The 16,061-nt window shown below is 44.7% G+C and overlaps 1 protein-coding gene across 3 annotated transcripts in view; it reads left to right on the top strand.

Annotated features, from left to right (window-relative positions):
• The first annotated feature begins 915 nt into the window (after nucleotides 1-915).
• Nucleotides 916-16,061, top strand: part of ZFYVE16 (zinc finger FYVE-type containing 16) — a 48,768-nt gene continuing 33,622 nt past the window's right edge. For 2 of the 3 annotated variants that reach the window (XM_083151867.1, XM_083151865.1), the window contains exons 1-3: nucleotides 916-1,044; nucleotides 6,074-6,178; nucleotides 10,401-12,472. In XM_083151867.1, the coding sequence (XP_083007993.1) occupies nucleotides 6,109-6,178; nucleotides 10,401-12,472 (2,142 nt within the window). In that variant the 5' untranslated portion in view covers nucleotides 916-1,044; nucleotides 6,074-6,108. Of the gene's footprint in view, nucleotides 1,053-6,073; nucleotides 6,179-10,400; nucleotides 12,473-16,061 lie in introns of all 3 variants that reach the window. The other variant, XM_083151866.1, reaches the window with a different exon arrangement.

Here is a 16,061-nt window from a genome sequence, read left to right as displayed (position 1 = left end):
TCAAAAGAAATGGCAAGTGGGTCATATGTAAGTGACCCCCCTGTGTGGATTCCAAGTGTAACATTTTTTGACCAACGCTGTTTAACCCTTGCAGGACACCAGCTACTTATTCAAAATGATGATTCTGGGACCCATGCCCACTTTACTGCCCTATTTATGCCCAAATCCTTGTTGGTCAAAAGAAATGGCAAGTGGGTCATATGTAAGTGACCCCCCTGTGTGGGTTTCCAGTGTAATATTTTTTGACCAACGCTGTTTAACCCTTGCAGGACACCAGCTACTTATTCAAAATGATATCTGGGACCCATGCCCATTTTTGTGCCCATTTTCTGCCCAAATCATTGTTGGTCAAAAGAAATTGCAAGTGGGTCATATGTAGGCAACCCCCCTGTGTTGATTTCTGCAGTCACATTTTTGGTCCATGATTCATTAACCCTTGTAAAAGTGATTGTTCTGAATAAGAAGCTGGAGCTCGAATAAGAAGCTGGAGCTTGAATAAGAAGCTGGAGCTCGAATAAGAAGCTGGCCGAATAAGAAGCCAACTTCAGCCTCGTCTCATGGAGAGGGTCAGGAAGGCAAGTATGTAAAATACCAACCAATCAGCTCTCATGTTTAAAACACATCCAGTAATATGGCATTTAGAAGCTGATTGGCTGGTACTTTATGTCCGTCCAATTTGTTTCACTCCAAGGCTCAAGGTCTATAAATAGACCCCATTAGTTTTATCTGCAAGAGTAAATAGGAGGGGAGCTACTACTACAGTACTGAACAACAAGGACTGATAGATGATCATCGAGCAGACTGCGTATTAGCTCGATCATCAGCTAGCTGGCCTGTTTACAGTGTGCTAGAGTGACTGCGATGCACCTGCCGGCGCCGTATCACGTGATCTAGCGTTCCGCCCACCCTTCGTGTGACTAAGAAACGTCACACCCCCACGTGATTGGAGGAGGAAGGCGAAGAAGTGACGTCAGGGGGGAGAGGAACCTGGAAAAGCGCAGAGAGAGGGCAGGAAGACAGAATGAGTTCGGGCTGACGCCGGAGGTGAGAAGGTCAGCGATCGCATACATGTCGCATGATCAACCACCCCAGTGGCAGAACGGTCCCCGTCCATGCCATCTGCCCTGGGGACCCTTCTCCCCTGTCCTTATGCAGTAACCAGTCACACTTCCGAGAAAAATCAGCTGCTTACCTGTTATGTGTGATGCAGCCAGTGTAACATGTACAGCTGCATCCTTATTATGGGTAATGCAGCCAGTGTAACATGTACAGCTGCATCACTGTTATGTGTGATGCAGCTAGTGTCACATGTACAGCTGCATCCTTATTATATGTGATGCAGCCAGTGTAACATGTACAGCTGCATCCCTGTTATGTGTGATGCAGCCAGTGTCACATGTACAGCTGCATCCTTATTATATGTGATGCAGCCAGTGTAACATGTACAGATGCAGCCAGTGTAACATGTACAACTGCATCCTTATTATGGGTAATGCAGCCAGTGTCACATGTACAGCTGCATCCCTGTTATGTGTGATTCAGCCAGTGTAACGTGTACAGCTGCATCCTTATTATGGGTAATGCAGCCAGTGTAACGTGTACAGCTGCATCCTTATTATGGGTAATGCAGCCAGTGTAACGTGTACAGCTGCATCCCTGTTATGTGTGATGCAGCCAGTGTAACGTGTACAGCAGCATCCTTATTATGGGTAATGCAGCCAGTGTAACGTGTACAGCTGCATCCTTATTATGGGTAATGCAGCCAGTGTAATGTGTACAGTTGCATCCTTATTATGGGTAATGCAGCCAGTGTAACCTGTACAGCTGCATCCTTATTATGTGTGATGTAGCCAGTGTAACATGGATGCCGGATGTGGTCCTGACAGTCGGGATTCTGACAGTCATTTACCCAACGTCGGGATGCCGACTGTCAAAACGCCGTCAGACAGGTGCCCGACGGCCACCCGCTATTTTCCCTCGTGGGGGTCCACGACCCCCATCGAGGGAGAATAGAATAGGTGGCGAGCGTAGCAAGCCACCGTGCCCGCAAGGGGCTTTGTTGCGCTCACGATGCTGTCTGAGTGCGGGTAGCCGGGATCCCGACGTCGGGCTAATGACTGTCTGGATCCCGACTGTCGGAACCCTATACCACACCCGTGGCACATGTACAGCTGCATCCTTGTTATGTGCGATGCAGCCAGTTTAACATGTACAGATGCATCCTTATTATATACCATGAAGCCTGTGTAGCACTAATTTATTAATTTATATATATATATATATATATATACATGTAGCAGCCAGTGTAGCACTTTGCTCTGTTATTGTTTCTGATTTAGGTTTATATAGCGGTCATTCAGTTGTTACAATGTACAATGTATCAGTCTGTTATGGCTATTAGTCTATATTTCCTGCTCCATGACCTTGGTGAGATATCATTGCAGTAAATCTATTAGTCATAAGACTCCTGTGGATTAGAACTAGCCCATTTCTCAGTAGGGAGTCTCTTACATGGCATGTGCAGGCCCCTATGGTCTTGTGTGTCATTGCATGTCCATGTGTGGCACCATTGGAAGGCTGCATTTATTTCCTCTACATACAGTTACTGAATACTTTATAAGAAAGTTACCATTAAATATCATTTGAGATTTGTTCTGTGTCTACAGAATAAGGGCCATTGGGATTTTTTTTGCTTATGATATTATTAAAAATAATGGGTACTTGTTTCCTAGCACGGCCACAATCTTATGGATCGTGTACCTTTAAGTTAAGGTACACGATCCATACGATGGAACCGATTTCCTTTGAAATCAGGTCCATTTTGCCGGCTAGGACACAATATCGGGGGCATCGCGTCGGTCGGGACCATTAACATTGGTCCCGACGCGACCGACGCGATGCCCCCGATATTTCCATAGGCTTCAATGTTAAAAAATATTTTAACATTGAAATCGTGTCGGGAAAGGTAAAATATCGGGGGCATCGCGTCGGTCGGGACCATTAACATTGGTCCCGACGCGATGCCCCCGATTTTTCCATAGGCTTCAATGTTAAAATATTTTTTAACATTGAAATCGTGAGAAAATGTGAAAAATGTGAAATGGGCCAATATGACCCATTTCACATTATAGATGTCCCCGTCGTCACCCCACGATAGACGCCAACCCGAAGCGTGGCGAGCGGCGGCGGTGCGCGTCCTCCGACCTTTTCATTCCCCTACTATCCACGTCGGCGTGGAGTTGAGAATAGAATAGTGTGGCGAGCCCGAAGCGTGGCGAGCCCCGCGAGGGGACGCGTATAACTTCATAGGTATACGCGTCCCCTCGCGGGGCTCGCTGCGCTCGCCACGCTTCGGGCTCGGTGGCTCGCTGCGCTCGCCACACTATTCTATTCTCAACTCCACGCCGACGTGGATAGTAGGGGAATGAAAAGGTCGGAGGACGCGCACCGCCGCCCCTCGCGGGCTCGCTGCGCTCGCCACGCTTCGGGTTGCCGTCTATCGTGGGGTGGGGTGTACGCCGTTAAATTTGGGGGGGTTGGGAATATTTTACATTGAATCCAATGTAAAATCGGGTCCCAGGGACCCGATTTACATTTCATTCAATCAAAAAATCGGGTCGAAGGTCGGTCGCGTCGATCGCATCGCATGCGACCAAATCGCATGCGATGCGATCGACCCGATTTTTCCAACACGACCACCCTGATGTAAATCGGTGTGGCCGTGCTAGGAAACAAGTACCAAATAATGTGATCTTATTTTTTTTTAGAATAGGAAGTGGAGACATTTAATATGTTATATTGCTGCACACCATGATCTTCTTTCTGCTTAGAGTGCTGTTACAGTTTGCAGTATCATTGTATAAATGTCTTTGTCCTTCCGGTGCCTTGGTTTAGGCAGTGAATTTGTTATGTAGACAAACTATTTCCACATCTCCTTTTCCTTTATTTTATGTTTGTATGGTTCTGTGACTAATTACCTACTGCTTCGCTGCATTATGTAATGACTTCCTAGTTATTTATTTATTATACTCGCTTTACTTATCTGGTTACAATATATATTGAGCAAGTAAAATCACTTTGGCCTTACATTTAAAACTCATGTAATACTGCTTTCACATCGCACAACCTGCTTAGACCCAAATATTATGAGCTGAAATGATAGAAGTGGTTGTAGAACTAATCATGGCCATCAGTGTCTGTGTTAACTTCTGTTTCACCATTAGGTGGAAGTATAGTGTACATACTTGTATGTACTGTATCTTGGCAGGAGAGATGTACAGGTGCTGCATGGAAGTAGTATATTTATTAATTCTATTTTTAATACAGCATTCAGTTCAATTCATCTTTTTGCCATCACATATATGAAGTCAACGAACATTGGAATAATGCTGGAACATGTGTATCTTTGTGTTCTAGTTACATTGCTGCTAAATCCAAGGTCCAAGATTCTTTCATTATTCTTCTTGACCTTGTTGCTGCTTTTGACACTGGACCACCCTGTCCTTCTGCAAATTCTTCACTCCATTAATATGCATGATGCTTCCCTGTCCTGACTGTCCTCCTGACCGTTCTTTCTCTGTCACCTCTCATGACTTCTCTTCCCCCTCAAGGTTCTGTTCTTGGTCCTTTTTCACTCTAATTATAGTCCTCTTTTAACTACCGCTATGACCTCTCCACTGCTCTCCTCATTTATATGAACAACTGTCTCTTTCTGTTATCACTCATTAAACACCTCTCACAAACATGCTGCTTTCATCTAAAAAATATTTCCAGGATCAGCCCCTTTTTCACCCAGGAAGCAAGAAAGACCCTTATCCACTCACAGGTTTTCTCCAGACTGGACTTCTGTAATCTCTTTTTGGCATCCCTGTCAAATGCCTGTCTCCACACCTATCAATCCTCAATGCTGCAGTCCAGTGAATTTCCTTAAACACACTACGTCCACCTCCCCTCTTTTACAAGCCCTTCACTCTTTTCCCTTCCAATTCAAGCTGTAACCAGTGCAGATAGAATTAGATTTGGTGAGTTATTTTGTTTCTGTGCAGGGAAAATACTGACTGCTTTATTTTTACACTGCAACATAGATCTCACTTTGAAGTAAACCCCACCCAAATCTAATTCTCTCTGCACATGTTACATCTGCCCCCCTGCAGTGCACATGGTTTTGTCCAGCTAAGAAGGAATTTGCCTCTAAAGGTGCCCACACACTAGAACGATTTTTGGGCCAATTGGCCGTTTTCCGATAAATCGGCCGATGTTTACCGATAATCGGTCGAAAAATGGCCGATTTTGGTCCGATGCACGGTCCCGTGGATCTTTAGCTGAATCTTTTGATCTTAAGTGCTGCACAAAAGATCAGAAGATTTAACAAAAGATCCATAGGAACGCACATGGGATCTTAAGAAAAATCTTTGGTAAAGATGTGCGCTTGCCTGAAATCTTTTGTCCAGGACGGAAAAAAAGATTTCAAGGCTAATTTATGCACACATCTTAAGATCGCAGATCTTTCTAGTGTGTGGGCACCTTAAGAGTGCACTAGAATAAGGCCCTATCTTCCCAATCAATCTGTGTCACCCCTGTTTTTCTCCCCAGTCCCCTTTAGAATGTAATGTCTCAGGAACAGGACCCTCTTCCCTCCTCTGCTTGTCCTTACGTACAGGGTATATTGACATAGTTGCATCAGCAGACAACATAAGGATCAGGCTGGCAAAAAAACCCAAAAGGATTTGGTGCAATTGTAGGGAGTATGGAATAGAAGATGGTCTACTGTATTAAACTATAAAAGTCACTGTTATGACCGCAACAAAATCCTGGGTCAGACCGTAGTCAGCGGTGGTGTAAATGGACCCATGTCCATTTACACGGGACTTCTACCAAGGTCCTGACCTGGTTAGAGGGCAGTGTAAACAGGTACGCCGGGTCATCCGACTGGGCTCCCGTTTACATCAATGGGGGAAGTCCAACCTCTGGACCGCAGATGAAGATAATAATAATCTAAAATTGCAGCCAATATAAGTAATAATATGTATGGCTAGGCCTGTATTTTTTATTTGATATTCCCTTTTAATTTTAGGTGCAGAATAAAGCTGACTGCAGATCCATTAGAAGATGGATAACTACTTCCAGGCAGCAGTCGTGGATCTGGATAAACTGCTCGATGACTTTGAACAGAACACAGGTTTGTTATTGTTTATGAATTCAGTCAATGTGAAATTAGGCGCAAAAGAGCTCTGTCAATGGGTCGGATTCGGTATACAGTCGAAAGGTCGACACACTCAATGTTGACATGGAAGGTCAACACAACCATTAGGTTAATTTCTTTTTGGCACCGCGCTGTATGTAGTAAGAGCAGCTCAATAAAAAGTGATAATAATTAAAAGGTTGTGGGTAAGCGCTAATTCTTTACCAATTAGCGCTCACCCATAACCTTTTAATTACAACCATTAGGTTGACAGTCAAAAGGTCGACTTGGGTTTTTTTACTTTTTTTTTTTTTTTTGAGGCAGTATGTGCCGACAGGCGGTGATTCATGCCCTACCATCCACTAGAGCCTGGAGGGAGACTAGAATAGTGTGCCGAGCGTAGCAAACCACCGCACTGACGCATGGCCGACATCTGGGACAAAAAATGAAAAAAACATGTCAACCTTTTGACTGTCGACCTAGCCATTGTCAACTTAATGCTTATGTAGACCATCCATGTCGACCTATTTCAGGTATCAACCTAACCCTTGGATTCATAGTTGTACTATGTTCTTGCAGTTGGGTTATTATTGTGATCTGTGCATACGTCACTGCCGCCGCGCATACAAACGGTGATTAAATTGCGACTACGTTTGCAGGAAAGATTAATTTGCAAGTGATGCAGGAAGCGGACATTTTGTGTCTAGTTACGTTGAGTAGTGGTAAATTCGCAGGACTGTTGGGGCCATTTTGGGGCTTATCAGCATCTGACCAATCCTGTGCGCAGGAAATACATCTTCAGTGTCTCAGTTGCGGCAGCCATTCTGAGTGACCATAGATTCATACCGGGATTTGAGGTTTCCCGGTTCTGATGCCGTGAATGTGTACACAGTTGTGTGCATCTTCGTTGGCTCCTATGGGCGTCTCAATACAAATCCTGTTGGCAGTTACGTTAGCAAAGTCAGATATTGCATCCGCAGCAGCATCAATGTGCAACTATGAATCAGACCCAACGGATAGAAGACTATTTACCTACAGTTCAACACAAGGTTGATGTCACAAGAAAATGCTAATTTCTATAGCAAATGCATGTTTGTGTGTGTTTAAATATATACATATATTAGAAACATGGCTATTGTTAAATAATAACAACAGCTAAATATTAATGTTTAGTTTTATCGAATGTGTTCCATTACTGTGGTGTCCACTCAGGATCTGGGCTGTCACTGTCAGCTATTGGTCCTTGTATAAAGGCCAGGAAAGTGTTTAGGGGTTCCCCTCTTATAATTTGTGATCAAAGTCTTACCACTTTATTGATTGTATTTTTAAACATTCTCTTTAAAACCATTTTTCACATGCCAGGTAAGTAATTATAATTGATACAGTCATTGCCTTGTATTACAAACACTGCACTATGTATGGCTGGCGCTACTGCTGCATATACCGGGTTACTGTGATCGCTGTATATGTCTGATGTATTACACACTGCACTATATATGGCTGGCGCGCTACTGCCGCATATACCGGGTTACTGTGATCGCTGTATATGTCTAATGTATTACACACACACTGCACTATATACTGTATGGCTGTCGCTACTGCCGCATATACCGGGTTACTGTGATCGCTGTATATGTCTGATGTATTACACACTGCACTATATATGGCTGGCGCTACTGCCGCATATACCGGGTTGCTGTGATCCCTGTATATGTCTAATGTATTACACAAACACTGCACTATATACTGTATGGCTGGCGCTACTGCCGCATATACCGGGTTACTGTGATCGCTGTATATGTCTGATGTATTACACACACACACTGCACTATGTATGGCTGGCGCTACTGCCACATATACCGGGTTACTGTGATCCCTGTATATGTCTGATGTATTACACACACACTGCACTATGTATGGCTGGCGCTACTGCCACATATACCGGGTTACTGCGATCGCTGTATATGTCTGATGTATTACACACTGCACTATGTATGGCTGGCGCGCTACTGCCGCATATACCGGGTTACTGTGATCCCTGTATATGTCTGATGTATTACACAAACACTGAACTATATACTGTATGGCTGGCGCTACTGCCGCATATACCGGGATACTGTGATCGCTGTATATGTCTAATGTATTACACACACATTGCACTATGTATGGCTGGTGCTACTGCCACATATACCGGGTTGCTGCGATCGCTGTATATGTCTGATGTATTACACACTGCACTATGTATGGCTGGCGCGCTACTGCCGCATATACTGGGTTACTGTGATCCCTGTATATGTCTGATGTATTACACACACACACACTGCACTATATACTGTATGGCTGGCGCTACTGCCGCATATACCGGGTTACTGTGATCGCTGTATATGTCTGATGTATTACACACTGCACTATAGATGGCTGGCGCTAATGCCGCATATACCGGGCTGCTGTGATCCCATTATATGTCTGATGTATTACACACACACTGCACTATGTATGGCTGGCGCTACTGCCACATATACCGGGTTACTGCGATCGCTGTATATGTCTGATGTATTACACACTGCACTCTGTATGGCTAGCGCGCTACTGCCGCATATACCGGGTTACTGTGATCCCTGTATATGTCTGATGTATTACACACACACACACACTGCACTATATGGCTGGCGCTACTGCCGCATATACCGGGTTACTGTGATCGCTGTATATGTCTGATGTATTACACACTGCACTATATATGGCTGGCGCTACTGCCGCATATACCGGGCTGCTGTGATCCCAGTATATGTCTGATGTATTACACACACACTGCACTATGTATGGCTGGCGCTACTGCCGCATATACCGGGTTACTGTGATCCCTGTATATGTCTGATGTATTGCACACACACTGCACTATGTATGACTGGCGCTACTGACGCATATACCGGGTTACTGTGATCTCTGTATATGACTGATGTATTACACACACACTGCACTATGTATGACTGGCGCTACTGCCGCATATACCGGGTTACTGTGATCCCAGTATATGTCTGATGTATTACACACACACACTGCACTATGTATGACTGGCGCTACTGCCGCATATACCGGGTTACTGTGATCTCTGTATATGACTGATGTATTACACACACTGCACTATGTATGGCTGGCACTACTGCCGCATATACCGGGTTACTGTGATCTCTGTATATGACTGATGTATTACACACACACTGCACTATGTATGGCTGGCGCTACTGCCGCATATACCGGGTTACTGTGATCCCAGTATATGTCTGATGTATTACACACACACTGCACTATGTATGGCTGGCACTAATGCCGCATATACCGGGTTACTGTGATCCCTGTATATGTCTGATGTATTACACACACACTGCACTATATATGGCTGGCGCTACTGCCGCATATACCGGGTTACTGTGATCTCTGTATATGACTGATGTATTACACACACTGCACTATGTATGGCTGGCGCTACTGCTGCATATACCGGGTTACTGTGATCCCAGTATATGTCTGATGTATTACACACACACTGCACTATGTATGGCTGGCACTAATGCCGCATATACCGGGTTACTGTGATCCCTGTATATGTCTGATGTATTACACACACACTGCACTATATATGGCTGGCGCTACTGCCGCATATACCGGGTTACTGTGATCTCTGTATATGACTGATGTATTACACACACTGCACTATGTATGGCTGGCACTAATGCCGCATATACCGAGTTACTGTGATCCCTGTATATGTCTGATGTATTACACACACTGCACTATGTATGGCTGGCGCTACTGCCGCATATACCGGGTTACTGTGATCTCTGTATATGACTGATGTATTACACACACTGCACTATGTATGGCTTGCGCTAATGCTGCAAATACCGGGTTACTGTGATCTCTGTATATGACTGATGTATTACACACACTGCACTATGTATGGCTGGCGCTACTGCCGCATATACCGGGTTACTGTGATCTCTGTATATGACTGATGTATTACACACACTGCACTATGTATGGCTGGCGCTAATGCTGCATATACCGGGTTACTGTGTGGGAACCATTGTACATAGCAAGAATTAGCCCGAATAGAAGAAGCGCCTAGTAACTAATGATGTGTTATCCCTGTTTATGGCTATACAGATCTAGTGAAACATTTCAAACTTTTAATTTGTATTTTTTTGTTTATCCACAGATGAGCTGGAAACCTATCCGCCGTGTGACAGCTCCTTAAACTCCAACCAACAGGTTCTTTCTTCAGCTGACTACTACATGCAGCCAGATTTCCCTCCATCAGGGAAGCAGCTGTGTGGGAGCAATCTCCAACCATCAATATCCTCTGTTTGGCCTGCAGACAATGAATCAGAGTGTGAACCTGTAAGCCTCCCGCAAGGTGAAAAGAATGTGGCTGGCCTCGATCTTTTATCCTGTGTAGATGGGGGAACGTCCAATGAAGATGAATCCAGTACAGGGAGAAGCAGTGTACCTATATGTGACCTCATCAGTGACACAGGCAGTTTGCTCCATACTGCAAGTAGCAACGAGTCCTTGATTCCCGATGCTCTACACTCCAGTGCAAATGTTGTCTCTGACCTTGAGTTGCTCTCTGATCCCGGTTTCTTCACAGTTCCGTCTTCAGGCCCTGCCACTTCGTCACAGCATGAGAATAGCGCGGACTTATCACAGATCAATTCCAGCTGGCTAGCAATGAGTGCAACTAACGCACCTGATCTAAGCCCTGAAGCCAGAAGTCCAGACCTTCATGTTGACTCTGAGCTTTCTGCCAACTTGGACGATGCAAGAGAAGCGTCTGACTTTGTTTCCAGCAGTGACTCTATAAGTAGTACAAGTAGCTCGAGCACTGACGGATATGTAAGCGATGATCTGTCCTATGAGGCATTAGCTGAAGATCACACAGGCCTGGTGTCACGTGACCATGCAATGGAAGCGGAGCATAGGTTAAATTGTGAGCACAAGGCAATGATGGCAGCAGCAAGTTCGCAAGCCGCAGTCGACACTAAGCAACATACCGACTTCGGAGTTAAATGTGGAACTTCCAGCGATTTGAGGAACAGTCAAAATGAATGTCCATCTTTGGAGAAACCTCAAGTTACAAGTATGATGTCAGAGGGCGGTGATGTCATGTCTACTGCGTCCATCACATCTGCAGACAGTGCACTTACTCCTAAGGACTCTTTAGGCAGCAACACTTCAGATAACTCAAGAATCGAGGGCGATCTAGTTCAGGATCATAGTACGGTGCTATATAATCGTTCTGCAAGTACAGAGATTGTAGAAGATATTCCTGTAACTCTTTCACAGGATGATCTCACAAGTGCTAAAAATGTGTCTTTCCAACCTGCGCACCTATTAAATGTAGCCGTAGAGAATGTAGCAGCCAGTGAAATTCATTTAGAGAACAAAAGTTGTCATCAAAAACCTTCTACTGAATTACCTACTACAGCAACAAGCCAAGTTGTTCCGTCTATACCAGTGCTTGACCGGATTGGTAGCAGTGAATTAGATGATGCTGTGTTGGGTGACTACATGAGTCACAATTTGCTAACTGACCCTAATGACCTGTTAATAGGTGACGCATACATTAGTGACTCTGAGCTGGATGCTTTCCTCAGTGAGGAAGGTGTAACTATAAATAAAGAAAATGCTTTGGGAAGCCTCCCAACCTGTGATTTAAGTGGCGCTGATTCAGATGGAACTAGCACCGATGCTCCCAGTGACCGGTTGCAATCTCAGACGATAGAACAAGACAAAGGAGAGGACAGATCTGATGTAGCTCAGACGACTGCATCTTCTCCAAATTTAACTCCAAGCCAAGGAAATCTTCCAGGTGCTAATATGGTTTCTCACATTGGAGGTGCTAGGCCTAAACAGCTGCTACACCAGCCACCAAAGTCTCTGCCCATCAACCAACCCGAAAAACTAAATAATAAGGGCCTAGAAAGAAATCTTGATGAACAAGCAACTAAAGGATCGAGTCCCAACAACATTCCTTCTCCTGGTGAAACACCGCCAACTCCTTATCACAGAAGTATTTTGCCAAAACCTGTGAATATAGATTCGGATGAGAGCCCAGATCTAAGCGCGAAGGAGGCCTTAGGAAGACCAGAGAGTGGGGTCGTTGAAAACCCTGCTCTTGGCCAGAGACAGCCAGCATGGATCCCTGACTCTGAGGCGTCTAACTGCATGAACTGCAGCATTCGTTTTACCTTTACGAAGCGGAGACACCATTGTAGAGCTTGCGGAAAAGTAAGTTGGACAGATTGTTCCTTAATGCTGGGTATTTGGGAAAAACACAATGTAATTTGAAAATACTAATCCTGCTAATCACATTGAGCAAAAATCTGGAAGATATTTTATTATACAGGAACATGATCAATGAAAAATAACAGTAGCTTGAGTGTCACAAATAGCTAAAATATCATGTGAAAAGTGGAACAGGACAAAACAGATATAAAAAAAAAAATCGGTACTTATGTAGTATCTGGGCTGCCGATTTCTAAATCGGGTCGGATCGGGAGATCGCATCGCATCGCATGCGACCATGCGATTCGATGCGATGCGATGCGATGACCCGATTTTTCCATAGGAATCAATGTTAAAATGGACTGAGTCCATTTTAACATGGAATTCAATGGGAAAAATGGGTCCTTTTCATACCCCTACTATCCAAGTGGGCATGGAGTTGGATATAAACCTGTGGCGAGCGTAGCGAGCCACCGAGCCCGAAGCGTGGCGAGCGAAGCGAGCCCCGCGAGGGGACGAATACCGTCCCCTCGCGGGGCTCGCTTCGCTCGCCACGCTTCGGGCTCGGTGGCTCGCTACGCTCGCCACAGGTTTATATCCAACTCCATGCCCACTTGGATAGTAGGGGTATGAAAAGGACCCATTTTTCCATAGGAATCATTTTAACATTGATTCCTATGGAAAAATCGGGTCATCGCATCCGATATCGGATGCGATGCGATGCGATGCGATGCGATGCGATATCGCATCGCATCGCATCTGATTGTATGCCTTAACTTAAGGCATACAATCAAAAAATCGGCAGCCCAGATACTACATAAGTACCAAAAAATCTTCATTAACAGTAAGATTAATAAATGATGGTCTGTAACATGGGGCCTTATTCTACTTCACTCTTAGAGGCAAATTCCTTCTTCGCTGGACAAAACCATGTGCACTGCAGGGGGGCAGATGTAACATGTGCAGAGAGAATTAGCTTTGGGTGAGTTATTTTGTTTCTGTGCAGGGAAAATACTGACTGCTTTATTTTTACACTGCAATATAGATCTCACTTTGAAGTAAAACCCCACCCAAATCTAATTCTCTCTGCACATGTTACTTCTGCCCCACCTGCAGTGCACCTGGTTTTGTCCAGCTAAGAAGGAATTTGCCTCTAAGAGTGAACTAGAATAAGGCCCATGGTGAGGGGGGCATAAGGCCACGTAGCCAATTTGGTGGGGTAGGAATTATAGATTGTTAACAAAGGGGTGCAGAGATAACTGATAAGGCGAAGGTGGGAGGGCAAGGGATTGGATAAAAGTGAATTGACGGTGTGAAGCAGGGCTGGGCAACACCGGCCCTCCAGATGTTAATGAACTACACATCCCAGGATGCTTTGCATTAGTTTTGCTATGTGGCCATGCTGAAACTGATGAAAGGCATGCTGGGATGTGTAGTTCATCAACATCTGGAGGGCCGGTGTTGCCCAGCCCTGGTGTGAAGGATCATGGCATGGAGACGGGTAGCTGTGAATGGGATACGGTCATATTGTCTATAGCAACTAGGCCAACAAGAATTGGGTCGATAGCACTAGGTCGACATGCAGGAAGGTCGACATGGGTCTAGGTCGACAGGTCATTAGGTCGACACAAGCATTAGTTTGACAGTCAAAAGGTCGACATTGGTTTTTTGAGCTGACATAGTCCCATGTCGACCTAGTGGTGCCGACCCAATGCTTGTCGACCTAGTTGCTGGAGACAATATCCACACCCCTGTGAATTACTCTAGTCCAGGGAGGGTCTCCTTATGAGTAGCAGGGGGATCCAACTGAATGCTACTTTTCCATTGTATCGAGTGAGTGGACTAGGTTCCACTAGGGAACGTTTTTAGTAGAGATGAGTGGGTTCGGTTTCACGCTGATCTCAAAGCGGAGTAAATCCCAGTAAAACCGAACCCGCTCATCTCTAGTGTTTGGGCACTGCCACCCTAACATGTAATGTCTCCAACATAGGCCAGAGGCGTTAAGATTTATTTGCTGAAGGTGGTCAGGAACTATGGGGTCTATGTATTAATCCTTGGAGCAAGATAACGTGGACCGAGATAAAGTACCAACCAACCAGCTCCTGATATATTGCAAACCTGGCCTGTAACATGACAGTTAGGAGCTGATTGGCTGGTACTTTATCTCTGTCCCATTTATCTTTCTCCAAGGCTATGTAAATGATCTTTAATTGCCACACTTATAGAGCAGTTGTATATATAGGATGATATGGTAGCCCCCTTGTCATTTTTAAGAGGGGGAGCATATGTACAGATCCCAAGCTAGTTCATGGCAGGCAGATATGATTCTTCTAGAACACAGGTTCTCAAAGTCAGTCCTCAGGTTTCCTTACACAGTGCAGGTTTTCCAGATCTCCTCACAGAATCAAGTGAAATCATTATCTCCACCTGTGGATCTTTTAAAATATGTCAGTCAGTAATGAGTGCACCTGTCGGGTGACCTGGAAAACGGGAACTACGTGTGGGGTCCTGAGGACCGATTTTGAGAACCACTGCTCTAGAATCAATATAGAGTGCTATAGAGAAGTTGCGGTGCCCATATAATTCGATCTAGTGATCCCTCTCTAGGATCAGCGATGGGCACAGGGGTACTGGAGCAGTATGAGTGCTATGGGCTGTCCCCATGGTCATTACTGTTGGGGGCGTGCCCAGCTCCAACGCAGGTGCTGGGCTTCCCCCAAGCTCTCTGGTCAATGTGAATAGTTGCTGGGGGCAGGGGGCATTTTGCCCTTTAAAAACCATCAGCTCATAGGGCTCTGCTAAAGCAGCCTGGCATGAACACTAAGGTCTGTACATGCTAAGCCGGTTGAATGATGACCAATGTGAGGGAAGAGGTGACAGAATGGTTAGCATTACTGCCTCACAGCGCTGAGGTCATGGGGTCAATTCACACCATTGCCCCAACTGTGCCGAGTTTGTATATTCTCCCCGTACTTGCGTGGGTTTCCTCCGGGTGCTCTGGTTCCCTCACACAATCCAAAAATATACTGGTAGGCTAATTGGCTCCCAATGTCTGTGTGTTCGTGTACATGTGGTAGGGAATATAGATTGTAAGCTCCACTGGGGCAGGGACTGATGTGAATGGTCAACTATTCTCTGTATAGTGTTGTGGAATATGTGTGCGCTATATAAGAACCTGCTAATAAATAAGTAAATAATGATCAGAGCAAAAGCGATGTGAAAGTAAGCAACTCAAAGGCGCTATGCCATGGCAAGATGTTATATTACATGTATGTTTTATTATATGTATGTTATAGTCCATCTTGCTGTTCTTAAGTTGTTCACTTTCACAGATTTTTTGCTCATGTTAGGAAACCTCAAAAAGATATGATTTAGAATGTACCCCCAAAAAGTTGACCATAAATTAATTGAGGGCTCTTATTTCTTGACCATAAACAATGTTTAAATACAGGAGATCTAAATGCACTAAAAAATCAAATAAAAATTATTGAATTAAAAAAAAAAAAAATACAGGAGATCTACAAATTTTTGTGAGATATAAAATATGTAGAATATCGTTTCACTTCGCTCCAAATAAATAGTTGCAACAGGT

This window comes from Crinia signifera, chromosome 1, assembly GCF_055691185.1.
Source record: "Crinia signifera chromosome 1, ASM5569118v1, whole genome shotgun sequence".
NCBI classification, from domain to species: Eukaryota; Metazoa; Chordata; class Amphibia; order Anura; family Myobatrachidae; genus Crinia; species Crinia signifera.
This window is presented reverse-complemented; position numbering and strand designations above follow the sequence as displayed.